Here is an 18401-nt window from a genome sequence, read left to right as displayed (position 1 = left end):
GTGGTGGCTTTGCCCACTGACTCAGCTCACAGGCCCATGGGTGGTTTTATTAATTATAGGGAATGACCTATGGCTGCCAACCAATGACACTAATTCTATTTTAACTATCTACTAGCACTGTCTTCATTACATCGTAAAAATGGTAAGGGAAATAACATCAGTATAAATGGTAATCTTTTAACTTCTATGCAGTTAACTTGGGGAAATTTACATTTTCCCTGCTCTCTCTTTGTAATTCCAGTAAGTGTTCCCAAGACTGACACTGGAGATAGGTTAGCTGTTTGATGTCCTTACTTGCATTTTCTTCCCCCCCAGTTCATCCTCCATTCTACCATGATCACTAAACTAACACAGTACTTTGATCATTGAGCTGGGATCCTCAAACCAACAAATGTCCAAATACCACTTCCTTCATCTGTTATGTCCCTTTATGTCCTAATTTACTTTTTAAGAATCTTTTTACTATTGGTTTATATATATCTTGTCAAACTCTGTATTGGATCAATTACAAGATGGTTCTCAGGGATCCCCGGATCCTGACAGTGCTGGGGTTGGACCATGTGTCAAGAGTCTCCAGCAGAAATGGTGCTTGTGCTACTTCTTAGATGAGGCCGCGAGGTGTGCAGTTTCAATGCTGATCTCGGAAGTCTCTCTCTGGGATCACTTGTTCTTTTCTGAGCCAGCCCATGCAGAAGGCCACCATGGCCTGAGAAGTCATGTGGGTGAGCAGACCTCCTTGTGCAGCCCGTCCTTGAGGTGACTGTTGCTCTGGCAACAGCCTGCGTGGCTGCCTCATGAGTCCTTGGGCCAGAACTTAGCCCAGCTGCTCCTAGATTCCTAATCTGAGCATCTAGAGGACATAACCTGTTCTGTTTTCAGCCGTTCAATTTCGGGATGGTTTGCTGTGTATCAACAGGTAACTAAGTTATGTCTCTCTTCCAGGCAAGAGGACAGTTTTGTTTACACTGTTGTTGGATCTCCAACTGTTACAATTCTCTCAAGTCCTGCTAGTCAGTTTTTATTCCAGCAAGGTGTGGCCACTCTCCTTCCAATTCTATGTGACAACATTAGCTCTTTGCACTTGTCTCCTGGCACTTATCATATAATTCACTCGTTCACTCAGCAAACCGTCAGTTTTGTTAGGCCCTGAAGAAAGACGTTTCAGTACGATACGATCCACTCTGAGGAGCTGATCTTGTAAAGAACTTCACAGTTATACAGTGGTTGGGGCGGCACAGAAGTAGAAGTTGTAGACTGGTGCCTGAGCTCATGAAGGGTGGAGACAATGTGCTGTGCAGGTGGATAGGAAAATTCAGGAAACAGGACTGTTTACAGATTAGGATCTGTGGATGAAGGCAGAGATGCAGGATACATTTTTAACTTTGGAAATTTACATCCCTTGATGAGCATAGTTGTAGAATATTCCCGAACAGCATTCAACGCCTTGGCAGAAGCACAAGGAAGGTGGACAGCAGAGTTCTGGCTGAGGGTTGTATTAGGCAAGTGTGTCTATAAATTAAGTGAGCCTTAAGTAACATTTTAAAAAACTGTTTAGTTGTGTGTGTGTGTATGTGTGTGTGTGTGTGTGTGTGTGTGTGTGTGTGTTTGTCTGTATGTGGTTAGTCAGAGGACAACTTGCAGAAGTTGGTTTTGTCTTACCATGTGGGTCCTGGGGATAGAACCCAGGTTGTCAGGCTTGGTAATAAACACTTTTCCCTGCTGAGCCATCTCACTGCCCTTTTAAGTAACAAATGCTTTCAAGAATTATACTTGGAAGCTGGACCAAAGTGGGTTTCACCCGCTTCATTTAGAAGTAAATGAAATTTGCACGCATAAAATCCTAAAGCCTCTTTCAGTAATGTTGCTATGGCAGCGAGTCATAGATAAGGAAACAGAAAAACTGTCCAATAAAAACATTTCCTATTGCATATAGTAGTAGTCATTTTCCAGACACTATAACAAAGTACCTGAGATAATTAACGTAAGACAAGGTTTACTTGGGCTCACAGTTTTATAGGTTCCAGGCCATGATCAGCTGGGTCTAACACTTTTAGGCCTTCGGTGGGGTTCAGGGTGTTAATGGTAAAGGGTACATGGTGGCACAAATGGCTCACCTAATGGCCACGAAGCAAAGGATAAAAGGCACATGGGGTGTTCCATGCCTTTTGTGGGTCACATGCCCAATGATATAAGGATCTCTCGATAGTCCCCATCTGTACAGGTGCTTCTACTTCTAAATGGTGCACACCTGGGCGACGAGCTTTTATCATATAGGCCTTTGGGGACATTCATATCCAAATGATAGCATATGCTATGAGGCAGACTTAGAGGACAAAAAGAGACGGAAGGTGTGGGAGAGCTATGGCCTAATAAATAGGTTCTCTTCTGCTAGGAAGCAGAAACAGATTAGGAGAACAGGGGGGTAACTACCTAAACAGGAGGAAGAACAAAGGTGCCGGTAAATATGGACACTATCAACAACAGGAATTGCCAGGTGCTTGTTCTGGGTCAGGCACTACTGTTAAAGCTGTGTGGACGACTTTATCCTATTATACCAAAAGGTTAACTTGTCTAAAACTACCTAATAACTGACAGCAGGGCCAGGATTTGAACCCAGGCAATACAGCTACACACGCCTACTCCTTTACTTTTAAATTATACTGTAGATGGAAAGAGGGAGACTGCCTCTGCCTCCAGCTCCTAGTTGCTAGCAGACACCCTTCAGTGACACTGTCATCCTCACTGCCAAAGTGAACTGACAAGCAGGCTGCTAGAATTCTGCAGTCAGAAAGGGACAAATGTTTTCCCTTTCCTCAGTCCAGGGAATCAGAGGCAAACTGACTCTAAACACCTGCTACTCATGAACTAAACGGGCCTTCTGTGTTTCTCAGAAGCCCGCAAGGGGGAATCCTGCTGTGTTTTCTGGAACTTAGCTCTGTTCAGAATCCCAGCTATGCTCTGTGTGCTGGGAATAATGTGTTAATAATCTCTAACACACAGGACAATCCGAGTCAGACCAAATCAAATTGTACTCTAGTCACTGTATATAGGACACCATGATAGGTGAGGCAAAAATAAAAAAAATAAAAATAAAAAGCAAGCAAGCCAGCCAGCCTTCCTGGGTTTTCTCCCCTAGGCATGGTTTTCTAAGGAGTGAGAGACGTGTTCTTGGTTAGTTATACCTACCACAGTGCTTTGCTCAATAAACACTGGCTGTACTATGATCGTATTTCTTACATTAAGAAAGGCTAATATCAGTTCCAACTGATATCCTGTGGACTGTGCTGGGCTATTTTATGCACTGTTGGGGAAGCCTTCAAGGCAGGTAACACATAGCTAAGTCTTAAAGGTTACATATAAGTTAACAAAGAACAAAAGTGGTAACGTGCCCAAGCTCGCTAGTTTTATGCCAACTGGACACAAGCCATCGTCACCTGAGAGGTAGGAACTTCAGTTGAGAAAATGCCTCCATAAGATGGCTTAAAGGCTTGCCTATAGAGGGGCTTCTTAGTGATTGATGAAGACTTGGCCCACAGTGAGTGGTGCCACCCCTGAATTTGTCCTGGGTTCTTTAAGAAAGCAGGCTGAGCAAGCCAGAGAGAGCAAGTCTGTAGGTAGCATCCCTCCAGATCCTGCCTCCATGTTCCTGCTCTGCCTGCACTCCTGTCCTGACTTCCTTCTATGATGAGCAGTGAAGCACAAGTGGAAGGAACATAAACGTTTCCTCCCCAAGTTGCTTTGGTCATGGGTGTTTCATCACAGCAGTAGTAACTCCTGGAACATAGACCAAACCAGGCTTACAGAAAGTCATTCATTTGATCTGTACAATATTTAGAATTCAAGCTGCTTCCAGTTTCTGCCTGTGCCCAGAGCTGGCCCTGAAACACAGCTCTCTGTACCCAGATCCTGTAGGGAGAGAGCTGGATTTTCAGAAGTGTGGACCATCCTGAGAGCACAGGTGAGACGACTGCTTCTGCTTATATTCCTGGCCCAAGAGGAACATGCCTGGAGCCCTCTAAACACAGGAACTAAGCAGCAGCCTGGGACAGGATCCTTCTGGTTTCTGCCCACAACCAGAATTGACTCTGGGACACAGCTCTCTGTACCCAGATACTGCTGGGAGAAAAAGGTCTCCAGGAGTGTTGACACATAGGGTTACAGGAGGGTCAAGCTACTGTCAGAGACAACAAGACCAGCTAACACCAGAGATAAGCACATGGTGAGAGGCAAAGGCAAGAACCTAAGCAACAGAAACCAAGACTACTTGGCATCATCAGAACCCAGTTCTCCCACCAAAGCTGGATATTCAAACACACCAGAAAAGCAAGAATTTGATTTAAAATCACAACTCATGATGATGTTAGAAGACTTTAGGAAGGACATAAATAACTCCCTTAAAGAAATACAGGACGACACAGGTAAACAGGTAGAAGCTCTTAAAGAGAAAATACAAAAATCACTTAAAGAATTACAGGAAAACACGACCAAACAGGTGAAGGAATTGAACAAAACCATCCAGGATCTAAAAATGGAAATAGAAACAATAAAGAAATCACAAAGGGAGATGACCCTGGATTTAAAAAACCTAGGAAAGAGATCAGGACCATAGATGCAAGCATCACCAACAGAATACAAGAGTTAAAGAGACTCTCAGGGGCAGAAGATACCATAGAAAACATTGACACAACCTTCAAAGAAAATGCAAAACACAAAAAATTTCTAACCCAAAAACATCCAGGAAATCCAGGACACAATGAGAAGATCAAACCTAAGGATGAGGTATGGAAGAGAGTGAAGATTCCCAACTTAAAGGGCCAGTAAATATCTTCAACAAAATCATAGAAGAAAACTTCCCTAACCTAAAGAAAGAGATGCCCATAAACATGTAAGACGCCTACAGAACTCCAAATAGATGGGATCAGAAAAGAAATTTCTCCTGTCACATAATAGTCAAAACACCAAATGTACAAAACAAAGAAAGAATATTAAAAGTAGTAAGGGAAAAAGGTCAAATAACATATGAAGGCAGACCTCTCAGAATTACATCAGACTTCTCACCAGAGACTATGAAAGCTAGAAGATCCTGGGCAGATGACATACAGACCCTAAGAGAACACAAATGCCAGCCCAGGCTACTATAGCCAACAAAACTCTCAATTAACATAGATGGAGAAACCAAGATATTCCATGACAAAATCAAATTACACAATATCTTTCCATAAATCCAGTCTACAAAGGATAATAGATGGAAAACTCCAACCCAAGGAGGGACACTACACCCTGGAAAAAGCAAGAACGTAATCTAATTTCAACTAACCCAAGAGAAGATAGCCACACAAACGTAATTCCACCTCTAACAACAAAAATAACAGGAAACAACAATCATTGGTCCCTAATATCTCTCAACTCCCCAATAAAATGACATAGACTAACAGACTGGATATGTAAACAAGACCAAGCATTTTGCTGCATACAGGAAACACACCTTAGTGACAAAGACAGACACTACCGCAGAGCAAAAGGCTGGAAAACAATATCCCAAGCAAATGGTTCCAAGAAACAAGCTGGAGTAGCCATTCTAATATTGAATAAAATTGAATTTTGACCAAAAGATCTCAAAAAAAGATAAAGAAGGACACTTCATTTTCATCAAAGAAAAATCCACCAAGATGAATTCTCAATCTTGAATATCTATGCTCAAAATGCAAGGGCACCTACATTCATAAAAGAAACCTTACTAAAGCTCAAAGCACATATTGCACCTCACACAATAATAGTGGGAGACATCAATAACCCACTTTCATCAATGGACAGATTATGGAAACAGAAACTAAACAAAGACACAGAGAAACTAACAGAAGTTATGAACAAAATTCTGGTTTAACAGATATCTATAGAACATTTCATCCTAAAACAAAAGAATATACCTTCTTCTCAGCACTTCATGGTATCTTCTCCAAAACTGACCATATAAACGGTCACAAAACAAGCCTCAACAGATACAAGAAGATAGAAATAATCCCATGCATCCTATCAGATCACCACAGACTATGGCTGATCTTCAATAACAACAAAAACGACAAAAAGCCCACATACACATGGAAGCTGAACAATGCTCAACTCAATGATAACCTGGTCAAGGAAGAAATAAAGAAAGAAATTAAAGACTTTTTAGAATATAATAAAAATGAAGGCACAACCTACCCAAACTTATGTGACACAATGAAAGCAGTGCTAAGAGGAAAACTCGTAGCTTGGAGTGCCTCCAAAAAGAAACAGGAGAGAGCATAGACTAGCAGCTTGATAGCACACTTGAAAGCTCTAGAACAAAAAGAAGCAAATATACTCAAGAGGAGTAGATAGCCAGAAATAATCAAACTTAGGGCTGAAGTCAACCAAGTAGAAACTAAAAGAACTACACACACACACACACACACACACACACACACACACACACACACACACACACACAAAATCAGCAAAACTAGGAGCTGCTTATTTGAGAAAATCAACAAGATAGATAAACCCTTAGCCAGACTAACCACAGGGCACAGAGAGAGTATCCAAGTTAACAAAATCAGAAATGAAAACAGAGACATAACAACAGAAACTGAGGAAATTCAAAAAAAATCATCAGATCCTACTACAAAAGACTATACTCAACAAAACTAGAAAGTCTGGATGAAATGGACAATTTTCTAAACAGGTACGAGGCATCAAAGTTAAATCAGATAAATCATGTAAACAGTCCCATAACTCCTAAAGAAATAAACGTAGTCATTAAAAGTCTCCCAACCAAAAAAGGCCCAGGACCAGATGGGTTTAGTGCAGAATTCTATCTGACCTTCAAAGAGGACTTAATACCAATACTGTCCAAACTTTCCACAAGGGACACTACCCAATTCCTTCTATAAAGCCACAATTACGCTTATACCTAAATAACACAAAGACCCAACAAAGAAAGTAATTTCAGACCAATTTCCCTTATGAATATAGATGCAAAAATACTCAATAAAATTCTTGAAAACCTAATCCATGATCACATCAAAACAGTTATCCATCATGATCAAGTAGGCTTCATCCCAGGAATGTAGGGATGGTTCAATATACAGAAATCCATCAACATAATCCACTATATAAACAAACTAAAAGAAAAAAACCACAAGATCATCTCATTAGATGATGAGAAAGCATTCAACAAAATTCAACATCCCTTTATGTTAAAAGTCTTGGAAAGATCAGGAATTCAAGGCCCATACCTAAACATAGTAAAAGCAATATATAGCAAACCAGTAGCCAACATTAAACTACATGGAGAGAAACTTGAAGCAATCCCACTAAAATCAGGGAGTAGACAAGGCTGCCCACTCTCTCCCTACCTATTCAATATAGTACTTGAAGTCCTAGCGAGAGCAATCAGACAACAAAAGGAGGTCATAGGGATAGTAACAGGAAAGGAAGAAGTTAAAATACACATTTTGCAGATGATATGATAGTATACATAAGTGACCCCAAAATTTCCACCAGAGAACTCCTAATCCTGATAAACAACTTTGGCAAAGTGGCTGGATATAAAATCAATTCAAACAAATCAGCAGCCTTCCTCTACTCAAAGGATAAACAGTCTGAGAAAGAAATTAGAGAAACAACACTCTTCACAATAGTCACAAATAATATAAAAAATACCCCTTGGTGTGACTCTAACCAAGCAAATGAAAGATCTGTATGACAAGAACTTCAAGTCTCTGAAGAAAGAAATTGTAGAAGATCTCAGAAGATAGAAAGACCTCCCAGGCTCATGGATTGGCAGGATTAATATTGTAAAAATGGCCACCTTGCCAAAAGCAATCTACAGATTCAATGCAATCCCCACCAAAATTCCAACTCAATTTTTCATAGAGTTAGAAAGAGCAATTTGCAAATTCATTTGGAGTAACACAAAACCAAGGATAGAGAAAACAATCCTTAACAATAAAAGAACTTCTGGGGGAATCACCCTCCCTGACCTCAAGCTGTAGTACAGAGCAACAGTGATAAAAACTGTATGGTATTGGCACAGAGACAGGCAGATAGACCAATGGAATAGAATTGAAGACCCAGAAATGAACCCACATACCTATGGTCACTTGATCTTTGACAATGGAGCTAAAACCATCCAGTGGAAAAAAGATAGCATTTTCAACAAATGTTGCTGGTTAAACTGGAGGTCAGCATGTAGAAGAATGCAAATTGATCCATTCTTAGCACCCTGTACAAAGCTCAAGTCCAAGTGGATCAAGGACCTCCACATAAATCCAGATACACTCAAACTAATAGAAGAAAAAGTGGGGAAGAGCCTGGAACACATAGGCACAGGGGAAAATTTCCTGAACAGAACACCAATGGCTTATGCTCTAAGATCAAGAATCGACAAATGGGACTTCATAAAATTGCAAAGCTTCTGTAAGGCAAAGGGCACTATCATTAGGATGAAATGGCAACCAACAGACTGGGAAAAGATCTTTACCAAACCTACATTCGATAGAGGGCTAATATCCAGTATATACAAAGAAAAAGAAGTTAGACTCCAGAGAATCAAATAACCCTATTAAAAATGGGGTACAGATCTTAACAGAATTCTCAACTGAGGAATATCAAATGGCTGAGAAGCACCTAAAGAAATGTTCAACATCCATAGTCATCAGGGAAATGCAAATCAAAACAACCCTGAGATTCCGACCTCACACCAGTCAGAATGCCTAAGATCAAAAACTCAGGTGACAGCAGATGCTGGCAAGGGTGTAGAGAAAGAGGAACTCTCCTCCATTGTTGGTGGGATTGCAAGCTGGTACAACCATTCTGGAAATCAGTCTGGAGGTTCCTCAGAAATTTGACACAGTACCTGAGGACCCAGCTATACTACTACTGGGCATATACCCAAAAGATGCTCCAATATACAACAAAGACACATGCTCCACTATGTTCATAGCAGCCTTATTTATAATAGCCAGAAGCTGTTGAAGATGTCCCTCAACAGAGGAATGGATATAGAAAATGTACATTTACACAATGGAGTAATACTCAGTCATTAAACACAATGACTTCATGAAATTCATAAGCAAATGGGTGGATCTAGAAAATATCATCTTGAGTGAGGTAACCCAATCACAAAAAAGCACACATGGTATGTACTCACTGGTAAGTGGATATTAGCCCAAAAGCTCGGATTACCCAAGATGCAATACACAGACCACAAGAAGCTCAAGAAGAAGGATGACCAAGGTGTAGATACTTCAGTCCTTCTTAGAAGGGGGAACAAAAATATTCATATGAGCAGATATGGAGACAAAGTTTGAAGCAGAAATTGAAGGATAGGCCATTCAGAGCCTGCCCCACCTGGGGATCCATCCCATATACATACAGCTACCAAACCCAGATAATATTGCTGATGCCAAGAAGTGCATGTTGACCGGAGCCTGATATAGATGTCTCCTTAGAGGCTCAGCCAGAGCTTGACAAATACAGAGGTGAATTCTCGCAGCAAACCATTGGACTGAGAATGGAGTCCCCATTGGAAGAGTCAGAGAAAGGATTGAAGGAGATGAAGGGGTTTGTAACCCCAAAAGAACAACAATACCAACCAACCAGAGCTCCCAGGGACTAAACCACCATCCAAAGAGTACACATGGGCAGACCCATGGCTCCAGCTGCATATGTAGCAGAAGATGACCTTGTTGGGTACCAATGGGAGGAGAAGCCCTTGGTCCTGCCGAGGCTGGCCACCTCAGTGTAAGGTAATGTTAGGGAGGGGAGGTGGCAAGGGGTGTGGATATGTTGGGGAACACCCTCATGGCATGGAAGAAGAGTGAGGAGGGATGGGATAGGGGGTTTGTGGTTGGGGAACCTGGAAAGGGGATAACATTTGAAATGTAAATAAATAAAAAAATCCAAAAAAAAAAAAAGCCTTGAAAAAAAAAAAAAACTCCAGCAGATTTTTTTTTGAATGTGAAAGTAAGTATATTTGTAATTTTTATATAAGGAAAGAACCCAGAAGTTTCACCATTTTAACAGTCCATAACCTCACATAACCTCACAAAAGGTTATGACCACCTGCCATTTTACACTGTGCTTCTTTTTTTTCTCCATCTTTATTAAATTGGATATTTCTTATTTACATTTCAATTGTTATTCCCTTTCCCGGTTTCCAGGCCAACATCCCCCTTACCCTTCCTCCTCCCCTTCTATATGGTTGTTCCCCTCCCCATCCTCCCTCCATTACTGTCCTCTCCACAACAATCCCGTTCACTGGGGGTTCAGTCTTGGCAGAACCAAGGGCTTCCCCTGTCACTGGTGCTTTAACTAGGCTATTCATTGCTACCAAGAATTTGGAGCCCAGGGTCAGTCCATGTATAGTCTTTGGGTAGTGGCTTAGTCCCTGGAAGCTCTGGTTGGTTGACATTGTTGTTCATATGGGGTCTCAAAACCCTTCAAGCTCCTTCAGTCCTTTCTCTGAATCCTTCAACGGGGGTCCCATTCTCAGTTCCGTGGTTTGCTGCTGGCATTCGCTTATATATTTGCTGTATTCTGGCTGTATCTCTCAGGAGAGATCTAGATCCAGTTCCTGTCAACTTGCACTTCTTTGATTCATCCATCTTATCTAGTTTGGTGGCTGTATTTGTATGGGCCACATGTAGGGCAGGCTCTGAATGGGCGTTCCTTCAGCCTCTGTTCTAAACTTTGCCTCCCTATCCCTCCTAAGGGTATTCTTGTTCCCCTTTTAAAGAAGGAGTGAAGCATCTGCATTTTGGTCATCCTTCTTGAGTTTAATGTGTTCTGTGCATTTAGGGTCATTCGAGCATTTGGGCTAATATCCACTTATCAATGAGTGCATACTATGTGTGTTTTTCTGTGATTGGGTTACCTCACTCAGGATGATATTTTCCAGTTCTATCCATTTGCCTATGAATTTCATAAAGTCATTGTTTTTGATAGCTAAGTAGTATTCCATTGTGTAGATGTACCACATTTTCTGTATCCATTCCTCTGTTGAAGGGCATCTGGGATCTTTCCAGCTTCTGGCTATTATAAATAAGGCTGCTATGAACATAGTGGGGCATGTGTCTTTGTTATATGTTGGGCCATCTTTTGGGTATATGCCCAAGAGAAGTATAGCTGGGTCCTCAGGTAGTGCAATGTCCAATTTTCTGAGGAACCTCCAGACTGATTTCCAGAATGGTGGTACCCGTCTCCAGCAGATATTTTTAAATCAAGAGATTTCACACAGTATATGACTTTCTGAGTTTCCCTCAAAAAAAAAAAAAAAAAAAGCAGAATTTGACAATGAGTCTATACTTCCACACAACCAGAAAAGGCTAGAGACATGTAATGGGATCTCTAGTCAAGAAGGTATTTGGTGGTCTTAGAGTTTTCTTGTTTTCTTTTGGGTTTCCTCAAAATATGAGCCAATCTAAAATGCTAGGTATTTAAAAGCCTTCGGCGAATCACTATGTGAAACTACCCATGTCTTCTGCATTGAAAAACACCTTCAGCTTTTTTCTGTGTGTGGTTATTTTCTAACTTGGTAAATTCAATCACAGCTCTCGGTTCATAGGTTATTATCCTGATCTGGCACAATACTGAGTATGAAAAAATTCTGTATTTTTATTATAACCTTCACCAAGAGTTACTAAAAAGGGGTGCCAAACATTTCTGCTATCAATTCACCTCGATTCTGATACATTGCTTTTACTTTTCTCATTCTCCATATATAGGGATGGCCAACAGGGACCTGTGTCCCATATAGAAAATCTCCCTCTCAGTCTTGCCTAATTTCAATGTTTTCTCTATAAATGTGGGAAAAGCCACTTATTCAAAAACAGTAATAGGTCACACATGCTGTGCATTAAAATTTTCCTGTCTTTAATTCTTAAGTGAGACATTCGGCTCCAAGGAAGGCTAGTAAAGGTAGGTAATTTTGTGGACTTTTCCTGAGTCTTCTGCATGGCTTATCAGTTAGTATCGAAACTGTTTATTCTTCTAGTTCTCTAGTTCATCATTTTCTTAGAACTAAAAAGCATTCCGTAAGACTGCGGCATGTTTAACTGAAAGAAAAAACCATGTACACCGAATGCCCATTTTCCTTAAAGTAGAATCATTTCCATGATCTCCCACCTCTTACAGTCAAGGAAAGCACACAAAAACAACTGCCCAAAAAGAATGCTGTCTTTGCGTTGCCTGACAGTTCCTGTAGAGCAGCCCTACTAGGGTAAAAGAGACCTCTGATTGGCACCCATGGGCAGCCGCCTAGAGCTCCTGGCTGAAGCCCCACCCCGCGGCCCATGACCCCAACCCGCGTGCGGTGGACCGCTGTCCTTACCTGCGCGCCATACGGCCGCGAGCAACAGTCTCCTTGCGCTTGACAGCCAGACATGGTTCTAACTCCGCTCAGTTAGCCACCCCGAGCACGTTCTACGTCTAAGTGGTCCACAAGAACGCTATTAGTCTGCAAAGCGGGCAGTCTGGGGGCGGAGCAAGAGCGAGAAGCAAGATCTGAGAGAGCCTCGCCCATTGGGAGAACCTGCGGCGGCGCAGACCAGTCGGTGGGCGTGCCCGTGAGGGTTGGAGGCGGTGCTAGAAGGTCTAGCTCTCCAGTCAGGTGAGGAGCGTGCACTATGGGCGGAGCCATCTCATGCAAGGCGGGGCCTGGAAGGGCCTTGGGGCGGGTGATCTAGTCTAGTTGCGAGCTTTCCCGGAGAAAGCCGGGAAGATGGCGGCCTCCTGGAGGCTTCGCTGTAACCTGCCGCTGGTACGTTACTTCCTGGGCTTCGGCAGCGGTCGAAGCCTGGGACTGTCTCAAGGTGCTGCTGCATGGACTGTCGGCCGTGGAGCGAATTGGAGGTGGTTTCACGGTACTCAGCTGCTGCAGGGTGAGTGGCTTGCGGTCGCTCAACTTCTCTCTTTAGCTGAGCAATGGGCCTGGGTCAGGGGCTTTCTTGATTGGGGACCGGGTTTGTGAGGGTAAGGTGGGGAGTCTCCCTGTTCCATTCAATCCCCAGAAACGGGCCTGCCGACTTAGCCTATGGCTTGCGGCAAAGGACAGTCTTCAGACTTGGGAGAGAGCCTGACTCCGTCCTTGGCCTGCCTGCTGGGCTACATGGTTTCTCTGTGACCTTGCTTTAGAATTTGAGCAATTTCGATGTCATCTAGAGAGGGTCTGTTTTAAATCCCCCTATTTTAGACCCTTACCAATCACGTCAAATTCCTTTATTTTTATCATGCATATCTAAGGTAATAAAGCTGCCCATACATTCAAAGCCACTATTACCCATACTTATTCATTCAAAGGACCTGTCCTTATTGGGAAACCTTAAATATTACTGCACTTAATGGCGCCTGTACAACATATAAGACGTAGTTCATAAAATACAGATTTACAGACATGGCAAGAATGTTTTAGGCAACACATGTAGCATGAGTTTCATAGAGCCTGTTACATAAAATTACTCTTAAGCAATGATATTGGACTCAGAGATATACCCACTGTCCTTCCATTATTTAACATACAGTATATAATAAAATGGCAGGCCTGGCATTATTCTTCCTTACATGTATGAATATGGGATGGGGGTTAGGATGGGGACAGAAAAGACAGTTTTTTAAATCACTAGACATTTAAGTAATCATTCTTACCACCATCTGGTACAGTAGGCCTAGCCCACTTTTTCTGAGCTGTCTGAGGCCAAAAACCAAAACAAAACCAAAAAATAAAAACAATAAAATGGGTGTGCCGAGGTTTCTAAAGAACTAATAGGGACAATTTGCCTAAGTCATTTTTGGAGTAATGTTAATAAATACTCCCTGGATATTGTCTTTAACAATATAGTGTATAATATCTTCTCTGCCCCGTCCTCGCCCTCATGCGTTAGAACTGAACGTTCCTACATTTAGCAGAAACTCTGACTCAGGACTCTGCACCCTACACTCTTGTGAGTTGGATGGACCACACTTTTGAAACTCCCTGCCTCAAAACATCATGGAATAAGAAAGCTTAGAACTGTTGAAAAAATACCTATGAAGGGCCCTATCCTTGCTTGTGAGATCTTTTTGAGAGTCTGAATGCCCTAAACTCTGTACAAAAAGGAAAGAGTGTATGCGCTTAGACACAAAAATGGGTACGGTACTTTCCAAGATTTTTCTTAGAGTCAGTTGCTTCTGCCTTTAGACATCCACATGGGTAGTTTTCATTGGCTCAATCCTGGTGTTTTACCTGTGACTTATCCTACCTTTGGATATATACCTTGAACACCTCGTCTCTAAACATCATCTGTAAGGACGATGGTACTGAGTTCCAAGGCAAACTGAGTAGTTTTATCATCACTACCACTATCCACTTAAAGTACAAATGCCTTCTTCCTCCCTTCCATTAGGAGGATGAAATCTTGTTGCTGTGTTGGGCCCACCAAGATAATGAACTTCTCCCCATCTCAAGATCAGTTGATAACAACGTTAATCGGCCTTCATCTTAATTCTTTGTTGTTCTGTGATAGAACATATTTGTAGGTTTTGGACATTAGAACAGAGACTTCCATTAGAGGTGGTATGCTACATGTGGAGCCCAAATTTTTCTACCAATAGACTTCTGTTATGCTACTTGAGTACACATTAGCTCTTTTAGAAAACATGAATTTACAGGGTTGTTTTTATCATCTTCATGTATGATAAGGAGTTTCTCCACGAGATGGATAGAAATAGTACTTTAATAAAACTAAGCTGCTTTTTGGATAATCAGAGACCGAATGATTTTGGCACATTTAGTGAACCCATTTCTCTTTGACATACTAATGTAGGATTTTAAAATCTGTAAATTTGGAAGTACTCTGTTTAGTTTTCCCTAAAGGGAATTCGTTGGCTGCCTTTGAAGCTGTGGCATGGGCTGTGTGCTTACCACTTCTTAGAATCTTTTATTGACTTCCAATGATCTAAAACTTCAGTATTATTGCTGTTTATTTGTGGAAAACTACAAAAATTGAGAGAAATGAAACCTTGTAGCTGGATTGTAAGTGAGCGAATCAATGCTCTGTGTTTATGTTTAACAAATCCCTTTCAGTTTTTCAACTGAAGTGTTTATTGAGAAAGCAGTGCTACTTGTCTCTTGCCTGATTTCATAAAGGAACAAATGTCTATCAGGTGGTGGGCATGTGATAGCCTACTTACAGAGGGTGATCTCCTGACCAGAAGACATTCTCAGAATTCTGTCACATGGCCCATTCAGTCACGCAGTTACATTTAGTTCTGTACATGAATTGTTTGACACCCTTTTTCAGTATTTATAGACTACTTGGGAGGGATTAACATTGAAGATGGGATTTCAGTGGTATATCAGTGAGCCCTGGGAAGTAAGTCCATGATGAGGCAAGGAGTACGTAGAGGAAGAAGTGTCAGTCCTTCAGGCTGAAGGCACAACAGGGACTCCAGAAGCTACATGTGTTGGTTACAGAATGACACAGCATTGCAATTTCTCTGTTGTAATGCTTTTAGAAAAGATAGAGGATTTGGATTACATTTTTATATATTTATCCTTTTATTTGGGTAGGGATAGGAGTGCCACAGCATGTATTGGAGGTCAGAGGACAACTTGTGAGATTCTGTTCTCTTCTGGTTGGGTTCCAGGGACTAAACTCAGGCCATCATTCTTGGCTAAAAGCTCCTTTACCTGTTGAGCCGTCTCATCAGCCCAGGGCTTGGATTTTATAAGGCATTAAGCATTACCCCAGGCATCAAGGCAGAACATTGCTGGTGTTTTGCACTCACCTCTACTCATTCTATTCATGTACACTGCTAGAATTCTAAAATGTTTTCCAAAAACTTATATGTTGGAAACTAAAATGGAAATCCACTTGATAATGGTATTTCGGGTAGAGTCTCTGGGAAGGTTAGAATTAGGTGAAACCAGAAGAGTAGTGCCTCTACGATGTGTATCGTTAATGTCTTAAAAAGAGGAAGTCAAACCCAAACCCAAGCTAGCATACTTGGTTACTATTATACCCTTTGTGTTGTATTGGGCAAAACTGACCCATGAACCAATTACTGATTCGGTAATAATTGGATTTACTTTGATTAAAAAGTCACCAACTTTGAGCTCTTTCTTGTTCACTAAAAGCATACAAATGAGCTTTGGTGGGAAACGATTATGAATCAGAAAGGATTGTGTTAAAACAGGGTCCAAAAAGACCACTGTACTCCTGAAGTCATAGCCCAATCTAGGTCAGGCCAGTCAGCATTCCAGTCTGAGTGGGGGTCACTCAGTTACTATTGTTAGTTGATGGCTGTTAGGTGAGCAGAATCCTTTAGGGTTTAGTTCTTGGTAGGTTGACCTCAATCCATTGGATGGCCCCATACCAAGTAGTATATGGACAGCACAATTGGACTCCATGGGTGAAAAGAGAAGTGCCTGAGGTTAGGAGTGGATAGAGAGTGAGGGGAGGATTACCAAGGAATTAAGAGGGAGGAGTAGGAGGTGACTATATTGGAAATATGTTTTATGCATGTATAAAATTGTCAAAAAATTTAATACAAAATACATTTTTAAAATGAGCTTTGGATAGCAAAAACAGTTGGGAAGTGGGTTCAGAAGTAATAATATTCATTGAGAGCTTCCCTTACACTGTACAGTCTTCCCAATAATTAACATCTCTGTCCAGGGAATATGCTCTAGCGATAACCAATTTCAACTTGTGTGCCTGGCACCAACACTATCATACAGCAGAGTGGCTCTGGCAGGCTGACATTTCAGTCACTTTGTTTATCCTGAGTTAACATTTGTGCCTTTTGTATGTATTGGGAGTGAGACATATAAACTACATTGTGTAATAGTACTTTGGTAACAGTCCTGAGGTAATGATGATTTAACTTGCTTTTGGAAAAATGCAACTTTATACTGCAGGAGCAGTAGCAGAATTACTCAGCATAGTTTGGAAATGTTTATGTCTTGCTTGGCAGGTTAATTTTCCTTCTACCTTTCTCCATCCCTTCTCGACACTTTCAACACCCTAACACTAGATAGGAGAGAAAAAGAAGATAGAGGAAAGGAAAGAGATCTCTGAGCAAAATCAGGAATCAGGAATTGGAAAGGGTATGACATTGTTAGAGTACTTAGAGTTAGAAGTAATTAACGGTGTTCAATTTCCTTGGGGCAAGTTTGATCTTCACCATCAAGATATCTAATCTTCTTCATGTTTTTTTTCTTCTTTGTGCAGCTACTACTTATCAAACCATGGCCAACACCAGCCAACAACCCACCTGCCTCTCAGGACCCTAGCATTTATGTATCCTCTGAAAAGTCTCCAGAATTCCAAATGTCACACAGTTGCAGAAACTATCTGCAGCTGTCAAAATCACACTTCTGCTAGAGCAGGAGACAAATCACAGTTAGTTGCTGCTGCTTCAGGCAGCCCCCTGTCACACACCTGGGATTAAATGAAAGCATATTCTTATAATACTTCTATGTCTTCTAAGAAACCAAACTCCAAAATCGTCACTACAATATAGTTTTCTAATTTGCCTCTTCAGTGTTCCCTTGAGCTTTACTTGCTTTTGACAAAGTATGTAGACCCTTGACTCTGACACTCGTGTCCGTTTCTTTTGCTAAAGTAAGTGGGGTGGTGATTTCTTTTTGCCCTTGCTGCAAGAGTGCAGAATAAACTGGGATCCTTTTAAAATTTTACTTTTCTTGATTTAATGCTAACCAGTCCATCCCAGCCAGTGGAAGCTCTTCTAAAGCCTTCGGAGTATTCAGTGTGAGGACATACTTCTACTGTATGAAACTGTGTAACCCTTTCTAGCAGCCTTCTTTAAAATGTGCATTGGCTACTTTGCAAACATGTGTGAAACAGTCAGGCTGGTGATGGAGGCAGGAGGGTGAAGGACGGAGTTTGAGGCCAGCCTGAAGTACATAGTGAAATTCTCTCTCAACACAAGGCCCTGGGTTCAGTTTCTCCTACCCAGCGATGGCGCCAGGGCATCAACAGATTGTCTACAGGAAATGGGCTGTATTGATGACCCTGGGGTAGGCAGTATGTGTACTGTGGCTGGTTATCTGTCACTGCATAGGAACTTTCTTCCATTACAGAAACTTCTAGGCCAGCAAATATCCAAGCAGTCTTGTAGGGGGATTTACTGGCACTGGTTTTGAGAGGGGCACATGTCTTTGAAAACTGACACAAATCTACCCCCCACACACCTTTTTCAGAAAAAAAAAATACATATTTGCAAAATTTTGTATTTCAAAGGAACTTGGATCCGACCCACAATTTACTGTTTGCAGGATCACCTTGGCTATTTTCTATAGAGTATTTCTGCTACTTTGCATACCTACCAAATAAATCTGAGAACAAGAAAGATGATTTTAATATAGAAATTTCAGC

General features: G+C 41.5%; 2 protein-coding genes across 5 annotated transcripts in view; one reads left to right on the top strand and one right to left on the bottom strand.

Annotated features, from left to right (window-relative positions):
- The window catches only part of Apip (APAF1 interacting protein), a 26077-nt gene extending 13544 nt beyond the window's left edge, over positions 1-12533 (bottom strand). Inside the window, exon 1 of the mRNA NM_001106492.2 lies at positions 12356-12533. Coding sequence (NP_001099962.2) covers positions 12356-12409 — 54 coding nt within the window. The 5' untranslated portion in view covers positions 12410-12533. The remainder of the gene's footprint in view (positions 1-12355) is intronic.
- Positions 12534-12717: 184 nt separating this feature from the next.
- The window catches only part of Pdhx (pyruvate dehydrogenase complex, component X), a 59488-nt gene continuing 53804 nt past the window's right edge, over positions 12718-18401 (top strand). For 3 of the 4 annotated variants that reach the window (XR_015682893.1, XR_015682892.1, XM_087651934.1), the window contains exon 1: positions 12720-12905. Coding sequence is in view for 2 of the 4 variants with exons in the window: in XM_087651934.1 (XP_087508060.1) it covers positions 12746-12905 (160 nt within the window). In the remaining 2 variants the exon portion in view is untranslated. 4 annotated transcript variants of the gene reach the window in all.

This window comes from Rattus norvegicus, chromosome 3 (genome assembly GCF_021556685.1).
Source record: "Rattus norvegicus strain SHRSP/BbbUtx chromosome 3, alternate assembly SHRSP_T2T, whole genome shotgun sequence".
Classification (NCBI taxonomy): domain Eukaryota; kingdom Metazoa; phylum Chordata; class Mammalia; order Rodentia; family Muridae; genus Rattus; species Rattus norvegicus.
Note: the sequence above shows the minus strand (reverse complement) of the source record. Positions and strands in the feature narration are given on the sequence as shown.